At 33.9% G+C, this 20,020-nt stretch overlaps 1 protein-coding gene across 2 annotated transcripts in view; it reads left to right on the forward strand.

The window, feature by feature from the left end:
* The window catches only part of LOC145670426 (myosin light chain kinase, smooth muscle-like), a 227,886-nt gene that overhangs the window by 153,724 nt on the left and 54,142 nt on the right, over nucleotides 1-20,020 (forward strand). For both annotated transcript variants that reach the window (XM_081739093.1, XM_081739094.1), the window contains exons 5-6: nucleotides 11,962-12,103; nucleotides 17,678-17,877. In XM_081739093.1, coding sequence (XP_081595219.1) covers nucleotides 11,962-12,103; nucleotides 17,678-17,877 — 342 coding nt within the window. The remainder of the gene's footprint in view (nucleotides 1-11,961; nucleotides 12,104-17,677; nucleotides 17,878-20,020) is intronic.

Below are 20,020 nucleotides of genomic sequence, written 5' to 3' on the forward strand. Positions count from 1 at the left end.
TTTTAATGCCTTAGTTACCTTTTTGACAAGTTTTGCTGATAACACTGTCGCACATAACTCTAAGCGAGGCAGGGAAATCTTCTTTATGGGAGCCACTTTGGACTTAGCACATAATAGCTTCGAAGTAACTTGACCATCTTTGTTGACGGATCTTAAATACACACATGTCCCATAAGCCTTTTCTGAAGCGTCTGAGAAAGCGTGAACTTGAATGTCTATCAAGGTACCCGACTGAAGAACCATTCTGTCTACACTGATATCTGATAATGAAAATAATGAATTCAAGTACTGTCTTGCATCTTTGCTGTAGTTCTTTAGGAAGTGTTTCATCCCACTCCAATCCTGCTTGCCACAGATCTTGAAGAATTATCTTACATACGATTGTTATTGGACTAACAATTCCCAACGGATCAAAGATTGAAGCAATAATACCCAACATCTTGCGTTTTGTTAAATTATTATTCAACCCTTGATTTAGAGTGAATCCATTCATCACTTGAAGTTGATCAGTTGCTGGATGCCAAAGTAATCCTAATGTTTTGACTTGACCCTTATCGTCTAAGCGTAATGGAAGTTGTGTTTCTCTCAATTCTTCAGAGATGGATTCCAATAACTCAGTACTGTTGGAACACCACTTTCTTAGCAAAAAACCACCCTTTTGTAGCATTTGTATTAATTCGTCCTTTATCTTTAAAGCTTCCTCCACACTTTCAACCCCTGAAATACAATCGTCAATATAGAAGTCATTCTTGAGAACTTGTGCTGCCTTCGGATATTCACAAGCTTCTTCTGCACTTAATTGCTGGAGACAGCGAGTAGCAAGGAAAGGCGCTGAGGCTGTTCCGTATGTGACAGTCTTTAATTCATATACCTTAATGGGTTCTTCTTCTGATCTTCTCCACAAGATCTTCTGAAATTTACAGTCACGCTCATCAATCAAAATCTGTCGATACATCTTCTCTATATCTGCAGTAAAAGCTATAGGGTAGGTGCGAAATCTTAATATAATTGACTGCAAATCGTCTTGTACAGTTGGACCAACTTTGAGAACATCGTTCAGTGAAATGCCACTAGTTGAGCATGCGGATGCATCAAATACTACTCTAGTCTTCGTAGTAGTACTAGCTTCCTTAATAACTGGATGATGAGGCAAGTAATATCCTTGAGTAATATTAGAGTTGCCTTCCACTTCCTTCATATGTTCCAAAGCTTCATACTCTTCAAGGAATGCCACATAATCTGTGCGTAACTTGGGGCATCTATTTAACCTTTTTTCTAGTTGTTGTAAACGCTGAACAGCTGTCTTATAAGAATCACCTAACTGGATCACTTCTTGTTTGAATGGCAGTCTCACTATAAAGCGTCCTGTTGAATGTCTTCTAGTGTTTGCGATAAAATGTTCTTCGCACTCCTTTTCTTCTTTGGATAGAGGAGTTTCTTGAATATCTTCTATTTTCCAAAACTTCTGCAGCTGATGGCTTAAATCATCGTTGTTGTGCAAAAAGAATGTTCGATGTTCTGGCGTGAAGTTGTTGTGCTTTGGCATCTGATATTGTCCTGAAACTATCCATCCTAACTCTGTATTTTGGAGAACTGGAAATGCTCCTGGACGCACCTGTTGTCCTGCTTTGAGTAGACTAAAGAAAATTCCAGCACCTAACAACAAATCAATCTTACCAGACTTGTTGAAATTAGGATCCGCTAACTGTAAATTCGGTGGAAAGTTCCATTCTTTAATGTCAATATCAGCATCAGGTAAATTTCCCGCTATTTTGGGCAATACAAAACACTCAACATCTACACTAAAATCACTTACAGCAGAGAATACTTGTAACTTACTTCCGTATTTAACGTTGCAACTTACGTTATTAATACCTTGTACAGGAACATTGATAGGAAATTTCTTTAATTTTAACCTTTGAATGAGAGATTCTGTTGCAAAATGAGATTGGGAACAACTATCAAGCAAAGCCCTAACCATATGTAATTTACCATTGCAATCTTTAACTTGAACAACTGCAGTTGAAAGTAAAACACGCACATTACTTTTAGGCTTCACAGAGCAATAAGTACTAGTATTAACAACTTCCTGCCCTTGAGACATTGACTTTTCCCCTACAAGTTCCGTAACAGAATCATTTTCAACACTTACAGCATGATTAGGCTTTGATTTCTTAAAATCACTATGCAGTAACGTGTGATGCTTGAGATTACATATTTTGCATGCACTTAGCGAACAATCTTTCGCTACATGGTTGACAACTTTCAAACAATTAAAACAAAGTTTGTTCTGTTTCGCAAACCTTAATCTTTTGGGTACACTTAATTTCTGAAACTCATTACACTTGTGTAACGCATGACTTTGTTGACAAAACGAACACAAAACATTAGTACTCACATAAGATTGTCTAGCATTTTTTACATCCTTGACAACATTGGATTTACTGAAATGCGACTTTGATTGCGTAGATTTTACCAATTCTAAGGCCTGGCATTTATTTTCTAAAAATACATGAAGTTCTTCTAAACTAGCAAACTGTTCCCTATTTGTTTGATTTTCAAAGTCTTTACGTGTTTGTTCATCTAGCTTTTCCAAAACTAGGTGCGATAACAATATATCCTCCAAAGGAGTATCTAACTGTAACGCCTTAAGTGCATTTACGTTACTTATAGTTTGATTTAATAATGTCCTTAAGTCCGCCACTGAATCTTTACCGACAGTTGGTAATGAAAACAATGCCTTTACATGAGCAGTTGCTATTAGCTTTGGATTATTATACCTTTTGCATATCATTTCCCAAGCAAGTTTGAAATTTTCACCTGTCACGAGTATATTCTCAACTAATTTGCTTGCTTCACCTGATAATGAGGACAACAAATAATGAAATCTTTGAATATCATCTAAACTCTGATTGTTTACAACCAAACTACTGAAAGTATCATGAAAATGTCTGAAATCTATAACTTGACCTTTAAATGTTGGTAGCTTTATGACTGGTAATTTTAGACACCCTGTATTTGCGGTTGAATCACCTGACGAACTTGTATTGCTACTACTAGCCTTCTCAGCTGTTTCAACAATTGACGTCATTTTTGCAAGAGTATCGTAGTAAGTAGCTTCAAACAACTCTCTATCTTGTGTATATTCATTGTTTTCGTCCTTTAATTCAAGCTGTTTTTGCACTTCATCATATTCTTTGAATATATTAGGTAAACGTGCACACCTAACTTTAATCTGCATTACATCACCGTCTGCTCCAAATTGTTCAACAAATGTTTTCATTCTTGTAAGGGAAGCTTTAGCTAGGCCTCTTGCCTTTATAAGAGAATTAGTATTTGAATCCATTGCTTGTGATGTATCTACCTGAAGTCCTTATAACAACAGACCTTTACACAAGTAAAAGAACCAAAAAAATATACTTAGCTACGTGACTGCTACATTGCGCCTTTGTTTTTCTTCAGATTGCAATGCACAGCTGAATGCGTAGGTGCTTACGTGATAAGTCCAATAGGTCAATTTTGCTTCTGTTTCTTAACACTCACTGTCTTTACACACACATAGTCAATATGAATGTTTGAATGATTCACTTATTCTTTTTCTTGGCACAACACTTCCTCCATTCGGCACTGGAGGACCAAAAAAACTGTTTATGCTTATGCTCTTAAATGTTCGCGATTTACTTAACTGGTAATGGACTGTCTTCTAACAATGGAAACTTCCAATACTTGTTTTTAGTTTTTATTGTACCTTACTAATCGCTGGTTTTCAACTAACACTTAAAATAAACCACAAAGTACATATAATAACTGCACTGTGTTCATTGCACTTAAATAACAAACTTAACTTCAAAATTATGGAAGAAATGTTCGTGCCTCGTGCCTTATGCACCGTCTCTCTTCAACACTTTCCATCTTGAATAACAAATGAAATCCAAGTTTCGTAAAAACAGTGTTTCCAGTTCTTAAAAATATTACTATATAATATAAGACTTAACACAATATAAGAAAATTTGATGTCATTGTTCAAAAACTTCTTTGTATAAATACTTACCTTTAAAATAAATTTTAAAAAAATAACCTTGAAGCGAAGGTATTTATTACATCATCACCCTTGAATGTCTTGGTCAACTTTATCTCAATAGTAGGGTTGCCTGCTTTGAAAAACAAAATTACCGGTACCAGCTCTCACAAGATGAAAAATAATTGTAGTTTAAACTGTGAAATGTATACCTAGGTAGAAGCGCCTGTCAAAAATACCGATTAGCCGGTAAAATGCCAATCAGTGGGCAGCCCTACTCAATGGTGAGCAGCACAGTGATGTTCAATTTTTGCAAGTTCTTCGTCTTGCTTATTAACTTTTCATCCAACGTGCGTTTTCTATGAACGTTACGCCGGTAGGTCTAGTGATAAATCCAGCCCAAAGCATTAAAAAATCTCACAAAATGGCCTCGATTCACGTAGGAGGAAATCAATAAAACCTCCCCACTCACAATTTTTAAACAAGAAATCATTATCATCATCACAGGTATTCTGCCATTATTGGCAGATTACTTGCTGCAACTAAGAAGCTTCCATGCTCCACGGCCTTCCACTAACTTCATCTTCATGCACGATTTCTCTGTTTTGATATATCGTCCATTATTTGTAGTCTTGCTCGCCCCCTCCCTCTCTTTCCTGCCACCATACCATCTAGCACATCCCTCATGATACAATTCCCATTTTTTTTTTTTTTTTTATTCCTTCCCAAGTCATCTCTCTCCCAGAGATCAGAATAAGGGGATATTTTACCTCCGGAACTATATTCTCTTTTTGCTGTCAGTACACTAGGGAAAATAAAAGTGGTGGTTTCCCGTTCCTTTCCACCCCACAGTATCCCAGCCGTTAAAGTCACTCTGACCACTCCTGGAACTAATGTCCAAGCTGCCGTACCAATCACTATGATTTCCGCCAACTTAGCTACTGGAGAACTGTTGCCTTCTCCCAGAACACTCTTCGTCTGGCTCCTTTATTTAAACCCAATTAAGTAGGTAGCCCTTCTGGTAGTGAACTACTGCCGACATAGCTCTAGATTTCACTGTAGCACAATTCTCCCCACCCGACATGTAAGGGTCTTCGTAAAGGTGATGTTTATCGAAGTGAAAGAAGAAATCTGTCAATTTTTATTTCCCTAATCAATACTGTCATATAAAATATAAGTGTGATTCACTTATCATTCCCAAGATATAGTACTATAGCCAGAACGCGAAATTTGGACAGAAAATTCCTTTCGTCACTGAAGCAAGAGATTTTGAAATACGTATTTTAAAAAGGGATAAAATAGAATTTATCTTTTTCCTTTTCTAAGAATAGAGTACCTCAAATATTCCGAAAGTTAGAGAGACGAAACTAGGCATATTAACTCTCCACTAAAAATAACCGAAAACAGATTTCAGTTTTTCAGAAAATTGCGCTCCAAAAGCGAAAAGGGGTATAATTTTTATATTTATTCAAAATTCCGATTCTTTATCCAGAAAATGTTGATCACTTAAGTTTGAGATGTGAATTGAGTTGATTTTGAGTTTAGCGTCCCGTTCAGCAGCGAGGCTATATGAGACGTGGACCTACTGATTAACGTGGAATCCGAACCACATGAGCTCCCGCCGGGAATCGAACCTGGGTCTCCCGAAAAATTCGTATGTAAACTCTTCATTAAAGCCAAGGGTATATGTTTTATCACATACTCTATCCGACACTATAACCCTCTACAAGAAAGAAAAAAAATAGAGCCGGGGGTCGATAGATGACCATATATCGAGATTTCTTTAAGTTAGAGGCATGAAAATTGGTGTATAGGCTTATAAAATAATTGAAGAAGTGTTTAAGTGGTTTTTGATGTTTCCCTTAGAAGGAAAGAAAAAGGCAGGAAGAAAAAGTGAGGGATTAGAATTGTTAAAATAACATGATCATATCTCGAAATCCCTTAAGAATAGAAATGTTAATTGAAGAGTTGTTTCGGCGTTTTTTTAAAATCCCCTTAGAAGGTAAGGAAAAAGAGTGGGGTTTTGAATTCTTATGGCCATATCTCGAAATCCCTTAAGATTACAGATATATTAGGGATATGACAATTCTGAGGACGCAGGCCGAGCAAATGCTCCTTGTTGGGCTTTACTCCTCGAATATGTTTCCCTTGAGTCTTCTATTTCTAATATAACTAGTTGTTTTTCTTTGAGTCTAATTCGCCAGCCACGAGGAAGCAGGACGTTTCAATTAAGCGAGCTAAACAAAACAAAAAAAAAAAAAAAAAAAAAAAAAAAAAACCCTTGATCAACTTTACTGTGTGTTATCGTAAACAGTATTCTGTATCTAAACCAGTAGGTATTCAAAGTGAGTCAGAAAAATTGGAGAAACGATGTCGTAGCAGTTGTTTTCTTAAGAAGAAGGTAGCGCCCATTGCATTATATTGATGGAAGACACGTTCCCATCTCCAATTAAATACTGCGTTATGAAACTACATTATTTTCTTAAATATATTCGTATTGGTAGGCTTATTATGTTTTAACTTCCCCTATAAACGCTGTGTGGCCAGATACTTCCTTGTAATCTTGCGTACCATTGAAGAAAAACATCAAATATTTTACATAACTTCAACAATTAGCGACGAGTGTGTCCTATAACGTAAACCTGGCAACATAACTTTGGTGGGCTCAAGCTGCAAAAATATATTGAAAGACTTGGACATCGTGCCAGAAATCAAAGCGACATTGCAACTAATATTTTCAGTCCAAGTGAGAATGCTGTCCCACGCCTGTAATTGCCCACTCACTTCCTCAGGCTCTTTCTTGTGCGTAGGTTTTGTGGGTTCCTTCCCTCTCTCTCAGTATCATTTACTCGTCGCAAACGATAATTACTTTCTTCTCTCTCTCTCTCTTTTTTTTTCCCTGCCACTTCATCTCAGAAGAAGACAGAAAGGAAAGTATGTAGACTGTTTTGTTGGCGTCTTCTGTTGGACGCCTGCCACACACGTGTCCTTTTTTTTCCTTCCGTGTCAAACGCTGCTGCTGGCCTTCAGAGAGAATAATCAGTCACGGATTGTAGCAACCAAAGAGTAATTCTGTTTCGTGCACGTATCCTGTAACCCTACAACATTTACGCTTCCTTTTTTATTATTATTATTATTTGGCAGGACTAATCAGATCATTCTTTCTGGTCAGGACAATTTTTGTGATACCGAAAGTAAAATTACATTAATATGCTTCATACCACAAATTCTGAAAACGAGGGTTACCATACACCAGCACTTATACGGACATATGAACATTTCGAGAGTAAAAATTTTCGTCCGCGTACATTTTCCGAAATTCCCTGATTTGTCCGCAGTTTCTACGGTTAAATGTATAGTCTTCTAATGTGGTCTATCGTATTGATAATAGCGTACAATGAGAAAGGTATAGATTGTCTGCCTTATGTCAATCTTTTTTTCGTAGTTCGGCCTTTTTCTCCCCCATTTCTTTTGTATCTATGCTTCCAGTTTTTCTACCGAGTTTTGGTATGTTAATGTCTTGTGAACATATCATATTTAAAGACATTTATGGTAATATTGTCATATTTAAAGTCATTTATAGTAATATTGTCATATTTAGTCATTTATACGTAGTAGTGTTGCCATATTTATGATCATTTATGGTAATATTGTCATATTTAAAGTCATTTATAGTAATATTGTCATATTTAAAGTAATTTATAGTAATATTGTCATATTTAAAGTAATTTATAGGAATATTGTCATATTTAAGGTCATTTATAATAATATTGTCATATTTAAAGTCATTTATAGCACTATTATCATATACAAAGTCATTTATAGTAATATTGTCATATTTGAAGTCATTTATAGTAATATTGTCATATTTATAACCATTTATGGTAATATTGTTATATTTAAAGTCACTTATAGTAATACTGTCAAATTTAAAGTAATTTATAGTAATATTGTCATACTTAAAGTCATTTATAGTAATATTGTTGTATTTAAAGTCATTTATAGTAATATTATCATAATTAAAGTCATTTATAGTACCATTGTCATATTTAGACATTTATACCTAGTAATATTGCCATATTTATAATCATTTATAGTAATATTATCATATTTAAAGTCGTTTATAGTAATATTGTCGTATTTAAAGTCATTTATAGTAATACTATCATATTTAAAGTTATTTATAGTGTTATCGTCATATTTAAAGTCATTTATCGTAATATTGTGATATTAAATAAGGTTGTCATACGTCCGCACATATCCTGTTTCTTATCTGATCCCACCATGTCCGGCAAACATTTAAATTATTTTTGAATTGTCCGGCATTTAGTCAGATCAAATATAATTTTGTTTTGCATTTTATGTTTAAAATTTACAAGAAACGATTGAAATTCTTAAACCGTTTGCATCATATAAGTGACTGAGCATAATAACTACATTTATGAGTTGACTCATACTGTGGTCCTGCTCTAGGTCTGGTATCTATTTGATCAAAACTTCCTCCTGTAGATCAAAATTTAACTCTTTGATGGTCAGTAGTGCGAATTTTTCGAAAGTAACAATACAGTTGAAACATTCAGTAAATTTCTTAAAATTTATCTATTTTATTTTTACGATTCCAAGCAGTAACGCAACGACAGAAAGTTTCTTTTTTCTCTAATAGGTGTCAATGAACACATGAAACAAATCCCGTATTAATATTGCGATTAAAGGGAATAATTATAGTAATTTAAAATACATGGCTTAAGAAGACTTTTACAAATACTTGTATTTTGGCGCGCGAGAGACGGGTTTGATTCCCGGTGAGAGCTCGTATTTCGATCCCACCTTCACTTGAAGGTTCACGTCTCATATAGCCTCGGTGCTAAAAGGGACGTTAAATTCTAATCCAAATTCAATTTTATAAATACTTGTTGCAAGAACATAATGCCATCTCTTCTGTCAAAAGTGAGATATGCACATAAGTATCATTATGTTTCTGTAACTAATACAACTTCAACATCGTCGAAGTTGTTTCAAAAATTATATTATTATTATTATTATTATTATTATTATTATTATTATTATTATTATTATTATTAATAATAATAATAATAATAATAATTCCGCCATTCGATAATTTTGATATGATAACCCTATAATTTAAACAAAAAGATGAAACTTAGCAGTCTTGTCTTGAAAGTTAATGTTTACATAACGAGTCAGCCAGGTGGAAGTGTCTCAGCATTTTGACATTTCAGAATATATATAGTATCCCTAGAACAGACGGCGGGCCAATCACAGTGGTCTTACTGGCGTCGAGGACCGTACGAAACAATGTACAATTTAATGTATAATGGAGAACACTAACATCACCGAATACAAAAACTATTATAACACCAACCAAAATACTTATTTACTAAAGAAAAACAGAAAATATCTATTTATTTATCATTTTAGTGGAGAATTTGATTCTTCATGTTCTGAACTAGTTTCCTAATGTTCCGAGTACACTGTATGTTCCAAGTTGGACATCAGTTATGCTGGAAATCTTTTCGATTCAGTTTAAGATTACGGAAGAAGTATATTTTCAATAACGTATCAGGCGAACGGGGATGAAAGGGTTCAGCGGGCCGGGACTGGCCCGGTGTCCGGCTGTTGCACACAACTGACGTAGACTGTGCTGAAGAGACTAGTTAAACTTAGAACCAAAAGAAATCACATTTCAGTACTATATGAAGGTCCTTCACAACAAATATTAATTCATTTAATACAATTTTACAAGTATTCAATAGCTCACAAGTAATAAGAAAGCGAGGGGAAAGCTTAGCATATCTCAAATTTTGTCGAGGGCAATTAAGATATAACCTGCTTACAAATAGAGACAGCAGCATTTTGAGATAGAATGCTCTCCCGCAAGGATAACACACAAAACAAGAAGAAGCAAATGGAAAGCGTAGGATATTTAGATATTAACTTGGTTTGAACCTTCTTAATCAGGCATAAAAATACTTAATAAATTCTCTGCACTTTTTAACAAATAGTTCTCTGTGATAAATTCAATTTTAAAAAAGAAAAAGAATAATAGAGTTTTGCTGATTGTAAAATATACTATCTTTAACTTAAGTTGTAGTAACTAGAATTAGCAATTATATGTTGCGATGCACACTTCAAGAACCAGAACATTTTAAACTTGATTGGCGCGAGGGAAACCTCCATGAGTGACCATCCGTAGCAAGACGTATGAATAAGGCTATTTCTGACCTTCAGCTAGACTGTCTGTCACGCTGCCAAGAATCATCTAGGCTTTTCGAACATTGTACCTTTTGTCTGAGTAAAATTGTGCAAAAATTTAATGAAGTGATGTCCAAGTTTCAATATACTATTCCCAGTTCCAGACTGTGCCCTAAATAAAGTATTAGAATGCGAAATCATAAGTGAAAATAAGGGAGACAGGAATGTAATAAAACCTCTTCGCACTAAAATGTTTCGACATAGAGTGTTCACGTATTTGAACACTCATAATCAGTGCACTCTAAGATTAGGGATATCTTTAATCACCAGTTTACTTATTAATTACATATGAAATACATATTAATTACAAACGAATTGCTGTTCATTAATGCGCAAACTTTGGCCATACTGTCACTTTATTCACACCCAGTGAGTTTTCGGTGTGAATTTTCTTCCAAAAGTATTAAGTAGGGTAAATTTTCCTGATATTATCTTGCCAAGAGTTGGATATGCCATAATCTTCTTGAGCTTTATTGTCGATACATCTAACACATTGGCAGTTTTGGATGTACTTGCTTTTTAACTAACTGTGCAATTACAGTTTACCTTTTTTAGAAGTCGAAGAATCCAATTCTGGACTAGAAGCGTCTGTCCTTTGTGCACACGAGCTCTCAGTGCAACTCTTTACGTACTACCCACAATTAACCAACACAAGATTAAGTCAGTCACAGTGCACGCATATTCAATGTTACTAACTCAGAATAAGTATGTCGTCGTGTTGCAGTATTTGCTTCCATTATTATGGTAACTGCACTGTGATTACTGACCATTCCAGCTTTGGAACTACGTATAACTTACATAAAATATAATATGACCAAAGCAATATATCTTTGCCTTAATATTTGTTTTGGAGGATTAAGATCAGATAATGTACCCGACGAAGGCAGTAATACTTTGCCGAAACTGTAACACAGGTTGTTTATTGAAATCTCACAATAATATCTTCTAGACTGATGAAAAAATTATTCTTATTATTCTAGCTCATATTTCTTTCTCTCGAATCATTATAAAAAGTTTTTTTTTTTTTTCCATCTTAACCGATTTCACACACGTAACCCACCTAGTTAAAATGTTTCCATAATGTACTATGAAAGTGTTTCGAAACTTTGCAGCACAACTCCTGTGCCGTTATGTAACCATAAACACACTAAAGAATGTATGGTTGCCTACAAACAGGTTACTTCGCCGTAATTAACTCAGCATCTGTTGAGGTGTTTCATAATTTAGTCCTAAAGATTACTGTCAGATCCTAAATAAATTTTATGAGACCACCGGGAAAGTATATTTTCAAACAAACAAAAGAATAACAATCTTTTCTTGAAGCCTGTTAGAAAAGAAAATTGAAACTTTTTTTGGTTCTTTTGATAATATATCCTCCCCAAGTTTTTAGATGCCACTGAAAGCATGAACAAACAATAGAATACTATAATTAAAATATAACTCTGACTAAAAATACAGATCTTAGTTGATAATACAGTAGGATGATGATATTTATATTTGAAATCTTCCATTGATGTACGAAAACAATTGAGAAAATCAATTAACTAACATAACAGGTATACAATGAAGCGTTGATTTATACGATTTCGTTAACATCTTATACAATAACAATTTCTGTGATTATTTTGATTTCTCGATTGTTATTTATAAATATATTTTTTTGATTCCAGGATTGAAGGTGGAGAATTATTTGAGCGGGTGATTGATGATGACTTTGTGTTAACTGAGAAAGCGTGTACAATTTTCATGAGACAGATATGTGAAGGTGTTGAGTTCATCCATAAACAAAATATTCTGCATTTAGACATGAAGGTAACATTTTTTTTATTATTATCATAATTTTTAAAAATCATTTATAACTCTCAATACTTTCATGGCGCATAAATAGTTTTATTGAGTGTTTAATGGGAGTAGGATATACAATGAAACCTATGTTGGCCACCATCTGAACAAGAATTCACTTAAGTTCAAGATTTATCGTGTGGAATAACAGAAGTACTAACAATACGATAAATTCCAGTTGAGTAATCCTAATAACAATATTAACATAAGCAGTGTTAATGAAAGGAAATCTCTGAAAAAAGAAAGAAATAGTTACAACATGGCTAGAAGTTCCCTAATCTTTCCTGGAGACACAACCTTGCCTGTTAACCAGGTACATTACCTTAATATATCAACATGAATATTGTTTCCTGCTTTTCTATTAACCTAAAAATTGTCTTTCGATCAGGACCACCACAAACACCGAAGCTCTTGGTTCGGAGGTATCAGAATTATACTTCACAATAAACACACCATATTGATCTACATATATATATTCAATTTTAATGGTTATGTGAAAACGCAATGAAACTAGCAAGATTGTATCTACAGGTAAAGAGATGACACTTCTAGCATATCTTGTAATTGTAAATTATTACCCCAAATACTCTTTCATTACGATTTGGCTATGCTAATACAGTGTTACTCTTGAAACAATATTTAAAGAGGCGAGATATCCTACTATAAGAGACCGCATTTTTTCTTTTTAACCTTGTATTTCATAGTTGTGCTAGTTAGAATTAGTTAGGATTTGTCATATTGTTCAATAACAAATACGCTGCAAACTTTCATGTTCGTCTTGAAAATTTTATTGCAAACATATCCATTGATTGTGGCAAATTTTTCAGTGTAGTACAAATTTTCTTTGCTAACTGGGTGAAGTTTATACATAGAATGAACCAAATGACAAAGTGTCTAGTTTCTTTCCCTTTTGACCAAATCCGGGATTTAGTCAAAGGAGGAAGATGATAGATACGTTTGTTTGTCATTTTGTCCGTTCCGAAGTGCGACAAAATGGCATAAGTTGTCTTATCCAATGTAAAGTTGGTGCTCAAGAAGGACAACGGCTTCAAAGAACTAATTGAACCATTGGCTATACATGTAATTTGGAAATTACTCGTTTTGATGCTTGATAACTATGAAGGCAATGAGCGGTGAACAGTAAATAATGAAAAGAACATATCGAGTCTTCAGAGGACAAATGTCGGGAATAATTTAGTTTCCAAGGATGGGGTATAATCAGCAACGAAACATATACAATCTATATATCAATCGATTCAGCTTGACAAAACAAGTCGATCGATACCAAATTTAACTACTTCCGGTTAACCACATCCGGTTTACTTAGCCTAATTTAGTTTCCGGGGGTGGGGTATAATCAGCAACGAAACATATACAATCTATATATCAATCGATTCAGCTTGACAAAACAAATCCATCGATACCAAATTTAACTACTTCCGGTTAACACTTCCGGTTTACTTAGCCTAATTCAGTTTCCGGGGGTGGGGTATAATCAGCAACGAAACATATACAATCTATATATTAATCGATTCAACTTGACAAAACAAGTCGATCGATACCAAATTTAACTACTTCCGGTTAAACACTTCCGGTTTACTTAGCCTAATTTAGTTTCCGGGGGTGGGGTATAATCAGCAACGAAACATATACAATCTATATATCAATCGATTCAGCTTGACAAAACAAATCGATCGATACCAAATTTAACTACTTCCGGTTAACCAGTAGCCGTTTACTAAGCCTAATTTTGTTTCCGGGGTCGGGTTATGTAAATGTCAAAATTCAAAGAATTCTTTCAATAAAGTGGATATTTTCAAATATCTACCATAACAGCACAAGATGTGCTAGGCATGTGCTATTTAGGTGTCTCAGCTACTTTTTAAGTACCCGACACTTGGTACATATGGTATTCATGTGGTAAGTATGTACTTCAGCTAGCTAAAGTTTTAGGTGCTTGTTACACCTAATTGATATTTGCGACTATGTACCACAAATGTAGCATTTCTATACCTGGCTGAGTTTAGCACTGTCATAATCATTTGTTTTTATATCGTCACTTGGGACATGTATATTTCATGTTCGAGGTACTTACTTTAGGTGCATACTTTTACAGATGCTTATGACGTAATTGATATCTGCAGCGACACACGAATGACAGTCAGCTCTTTGCATTTGCTCATGCGCAGTAACATGCAATGGTTTCTCGCGCTTTTTGCTCCACTTTCTGTCCTAGTAGACAATCGCTTAGGAAAAAGTAGCAACAAATGCATGAAATTTGGGAGATAAATGTAGAAGAAAGAAATGACATAACTGATGAATAAAAATTAAGATGAATCTTTCATACATATGTGAACAGTTAATTACTTATGTAGTTAGGGATAAAGAATTGTATTTTTTAGATGCCAACTGTCGCCGATCATTTGAAAGTAAAAATGGAAGAACCATGAAATAAACTAAAGAGAAGCGCGTCATTTTGTTATAAAATTACATGGCGAGCGGATATTATCTGATCCCAAATGGTTATCGTCGAATGTACAGGGTTACAACAGCACTCTGATTAGCCAAATTAAAAAGACCTCAAGGATTTATCTCTCTACAATCAACATTTTCCCCATCGACTTCGTGGCCATGTCGGAAGAGAACGCGCCTACTAATCAAATAGTTGGTGGTTCACGCCCACCCTCAGGCACATTTCTTTTACTTGTTTAAACTGTATTTTTTAGACTCAGCATAATGTAAACACATTACGCATATAGGCGATTTAACATATTTTGGGGGAGTAATTTTCTGGTTCATTAACGCTTACAGCACGGCTCAACGCCGGTTGTGTGTTAAAGACGTAACACACCTCCCGTGTTAAACTGAATTAACACAACCATTTTACTGTGCACACTGGTTACACCGTCACATTTCGAACCAAAGCAAAAGCTAATTATTTGTTATTGGTTATTCTGAAGAGATTTTTTTTGTTTGGATAAATAGAAAGAGAGTCTTATCTGTTGTTGAATGTTTTGAAGATAAAAATTTCTTTTTCAAAACACGCAAAAAATAAATAAATAAATAAATAAAAAATAAATTTGAAGATATATTTGGTGGTCAACTTCACACTGGTCTTCACACTACTATTTCTGCTTTTAGATTTCGATTCAAAACTCGACCAAATTGTTTATTTTTCCTTTCTTATTGAGTGGCTTCAAGAGAAAATATTTTATTTCGAAAAAATCTTAAAGGTTATATAAAAATAAGTTGGGTGAGCCAATTCACACCGATCTTTCAATTTCTTTTAATTTTAATAAAAACAATAGATAAAATAATTCTTAAATGTTGACGTTGCCAAGAAAGTGCTAATATTATGGTTTACCAGTTTCCCCCAAAACATTTGTTTCTTAGTTAAGTTTACGAGATTTATATTTATTAAAAAGCATTTCTGACAAAAAGTAAAAATGAGATAAAACACAAAAAGAGAAGGGCGAAAGAAATAACGCTAACCGGAAGAAGTTAAAATCTGTATCGATCGATTTGCTTGGTCAAGTTGAGTCAATTGATATACAGACTATTCGTTGCTATGCCCCAACCCCGTAAAATAAATTAGGCTCAGTAAACCGGAGGTGGTTGTCCGGAAGTAGTTAAAATTGGTATCGATCGACTTGCTTTGTCAAGTTGAATCGATTTATACATAGATTGTATATATTTCGTTGATGATTATACCCTACCCCCGGAAAGTAAATTAGGCTCAGTAAACCGGAAGTAGTTAAATTTGGTATCGATCGATTTGATTTGTCAAGCTGAATCGATTGATATATAGATTGTATATGTTTCGTTGGTGATTATACCCCACCCCCGAAAAAAAATTAGGCTCAGTAAACCAGAAGTGGTTAACCGGAAGTAGTTAAATTTGATATCTATCGATTTGTTTTGTCAAGCTGAATCGATTGATATATAGATTGTATGTTTCGTTGCTGATTATACCCCATCCCCGGAAACTAAATTAGGCTAAGTAAACCGGAAGTGATTAACCGGAAGTAGTTAAATTTGGTATTGATCGATTTGTTTTGTCAAGCTGAATTGATTGATATATAGATTGTATATGTTTCGTTGCTGATTATACCCCATCCCCGGAAACTAAATTAGGCTAAGTAAACCGAAAGTGGTTAACCGGAAGTAGTTAAATTTGGTATCCATCGATTTATTTTGTCAAGCTGAATCGATTGAAATGTAGATTGTATGTTTCGTTGCTAATTATACCCCACCCCCGGAAACTAAATTAGGCTAAGTAAACCGGAAGTAGTTTAATTTGGCATCGATCGATTTGTTTTGTCAAGCTGAATCGATTGATATATAGATTGTATATGTTTCGTTGCTGATTATACCCCAACCCCGGGAACTAAATTATTCCCCAAATGTCATATGTCCAATTTTCTAAATTTTTCAGGAGACTGTTTCTAAGTGATAAGTGCCCTTGCAAAGCTGAGAGTTTGAGCTTTGGGACAACTGTTCACTGTGTATTATTAAGAAGCTATTTACAGTGGAGAAATGGTAATTGTGCACCTGACATAACACTATCAAGCTATCGAAATAGCTGACAATGTTGAGAAAAATTGGACATATGACATTTATGCTTTCAAGACTCGATATATATCCAGTTTTTCTTATGCGTATATGAACATTACATATGAAATTTTCCTTTATTGAGATTAAACAATTGCTAAATATAAAACAAACGTTAAATAAAATTTAATATATAGTATACACCATTAAACAAAAATTAATAAGTAGCATACAAGCTAAATAAAATTTAATATGTAGCATACTGGCAGTAAATAAAAGTTAATAAGTATCATACAGGCAATAAATAAAATTAATAAGTAACATACAGGGAACAAATAAAATTTAATAAGTAGCATACAGGCACTAAATAAAATTTACTAAGTAACATACAAGCAATAAATAAAATTTAATAAGTAGCATACAGGCAATAAATAAAATTTAATAAGTAGCATACAGGCACTAAATAAAATTTAATAAGTAGAATACAAGCTAAATAAAATTTAATAAGTAACATACAGGCAATAAATAAAACTTAATAAGTAGCATACAGGCAATAAATAAAATTTAATAAGTAGCATACAGGCACTAAACAAAATTTAATAAGTAGCATACAGGTACTAAATAAAATTTAATATGAAGCAGACACGTACTAAATAAAATTTAATAAGTAGCATAATGCACTAAATGAAACTTGAATTTTTCGAAATTCCAGTAATTTTTTGAAAATACTATATATTCAGTATCATATAACTAAACGTTCAACATAATGTAAGTATTGCGTATCTTATTTTTACTAAAAGAATTCAAAACAGTCAGCGTTTAACGTATCCAGCAGGTCAGAGTATTATTTGCCATGGACAACTCTTTTGTACGTCCGTTCTATCAACCTAAATTTATTTTTATCGCATAAAAATACAAAAAGCATACAGGTATTAAATCTCATCTAGTCTATAACGAACAACTTTCCAACTTTTTTTGTCTTACTTTTTTCAGCCTGAAAACATTTTATGTCTGACAAAAACTGGGAACAGGATAAAAATAATTGACTTCGGATTAGCCAGGAAGTTTGACCCAAAAAAGAAGCTTCAAGTTTTGTTTGGAACTCCAGAATTTGTGGCTCCTGAAGTAGTTAATTTTGACCAGATTGGGTATGGAACAGATATGTGGTCAGTGGGAGTTATATGTTATGTTTTGTAAGTAGTATTTTTTTATTTGTAAACAAAATTGTTTATGGATTAAAAACTTACAATAAATCAAATTTAAACGGTATATATATTTCTAAATACTAGATTATTACAAATGATTGACCCGATTTCATAAATTCAGTGTAGCTTTATTGTTGAACATATTGTCAAAACTTTGCAGATGTATTGAAAAACTCAAAAAGTTTTTTTTTCTTTTTTTTGTGTTGCAACACTTCCGAACGAAGTTCAACGAAGATCCACCAAATGCCAAGTCCATTCGGCTATGATATGCAGTTTACCCCACTTCCATCTCGATGTTCGTGAATTCCTAAAGAGGAGATTGAAAAATCGGTGGTTCGGTCGTGGTAGGGATAATGATCAGCAATTCCGTTTGGCGAAAAAGCTCATAGTTTACTTGTAGGTTAAATTTTTCTACTTCTTCCCTCTCATATCGGATGAAATATTTAGCGAAAGAACTTACAGTTTACTTCCATTCGAAATTTTCTCTCCCCTTTCCTATCTGATGAAACATTTAGCGAAAGAGCTCATAGTGTACTATCTTAGGTGTTGTGTGGTAAGATTTTACTGGTAAGTGATATATATGAAAAAAATCACAGAAGAGGTATTAGTTTGATGCGACAGAAATTTTCTCGAGTTAAGTTAATTTGATAAGCTATTCGGTTAATATTGTAACAAAAAAACAGTTGATATAGTGCGTGCCACATATAAAATTTCATGATCCTTGTACAATGTAGCAAATAATGTTCATGTCACCAGCCAATCAGCATCAATCGCGAGAAAAAACACCGAAGAAATCCTTCCGACTCTTGATGTTATGGAAGCCTCTAGACTAGTAATAAGTTACCCGGCTGCAGGGAAATATCGCGCTTATTGATTTTAGCAAGCCTTTGGTTAATACACATTCCATTTATGTAACGTTTAACAGGTATGTTCTGTGTATCTTCTCCTGAAAATTCCAACTCCAAATTTAAGCGCCCATAGCTCAGGAATCGAAGGACTGCACCGGAAAATTTTTGGCATGCATATATATATATATATATATATGTATATACCAGGATAGCAAAATATATGTACATTTGTACACGCAAGCAATTTGCGACTTTATGAATTAAATCTAACAAGATAGCAAAACATGGTAATATCATTTTTTTTTTTCATTTTCAGAATTTCTACTCCAGTAGTTGATCTATCTATATGCTGGAAAATGTTCATAATGCCTTAATGAAAAATTCCCTATTTAGAAATATATATATATATATATATAAACTAGCAGAATACCCATTGTTCGCAACGGGAGAATGTTTCATTTTGGACATAAAGGGATGAATTTGAATTAAAACGGCATCGGAAGTATCACTGTTCGTCTCAGCGACCCTGAAAACTATGGATTCGACACTATTATCGGTCATTTTCGATCATTTTTAAATATTTCCCCCCTTCCCTAAGTTGCACCGCCAAAGTGAAATGATTAAAAAACATCCCAGGCCCGAACTTCATCTATGGGGCAAATTTAATAGAGATCGGTCGGGTAGTTCAAGAGTTATTAAGTTTTATTAATTTATATTATCTTTCTTCCCCTCCTCTCTCCCGTCCCCTAAGTTGCACCCCATGATTATATGGTTAACAAACATGTTTTCGGCATGAGACACCAGGGTTCCATTTCCGGTCACATGTCATTTCGGTTCTACGTTAAACGGTAGGTCTAGGTCTTGCTGCTAAAATGAGTGGTCGATTAAATTGCTAATTTGCTTCAGAAGAGATCAAAATCAAATGTATACTCGAATTTCAGTGCATCAAGAAAATATTATCGTGTACCTATTTTAGAAGTTAATAAATATTATAAATATATGAGAAATGAAGCTGGTTAGTTTTTCACCATTACTTAATTTTTGTATTCGTTTCAAATTACACTGCCAATAAGTGTGTATGTTACTGCGTATGTAACCGAGTGATTTTTACAGAATGGATTTAAAAATTCAAATTGAAGAAATAGATCGAGTAGTGTTACCAGTATCAACTGTTTTCCATTCTTGAATAGTTTGAATTCTTTGGGCTGAATAAAGTATTTATTTAAAATTAAGAGCCTGACATACTAAAAACAATATAAAATTTACCATTTTTCTTTTGCTTG

The sequence above is a fragment of the Thermobia domestica genome, chromosome 14, assembly GCF_964235325.1.
Source record: "Thermobia domestica chromosome 14, izTheDome1.hap1.1, whole genome shotgun sequence".
Classification (NCBI taxonomy): domain Eukaryota; kingdom Metazoa; phylum Arthropoda; class Insecta; order Zygentoma; family Lepismatidae; genus Thermobia; species Thermobia domestica.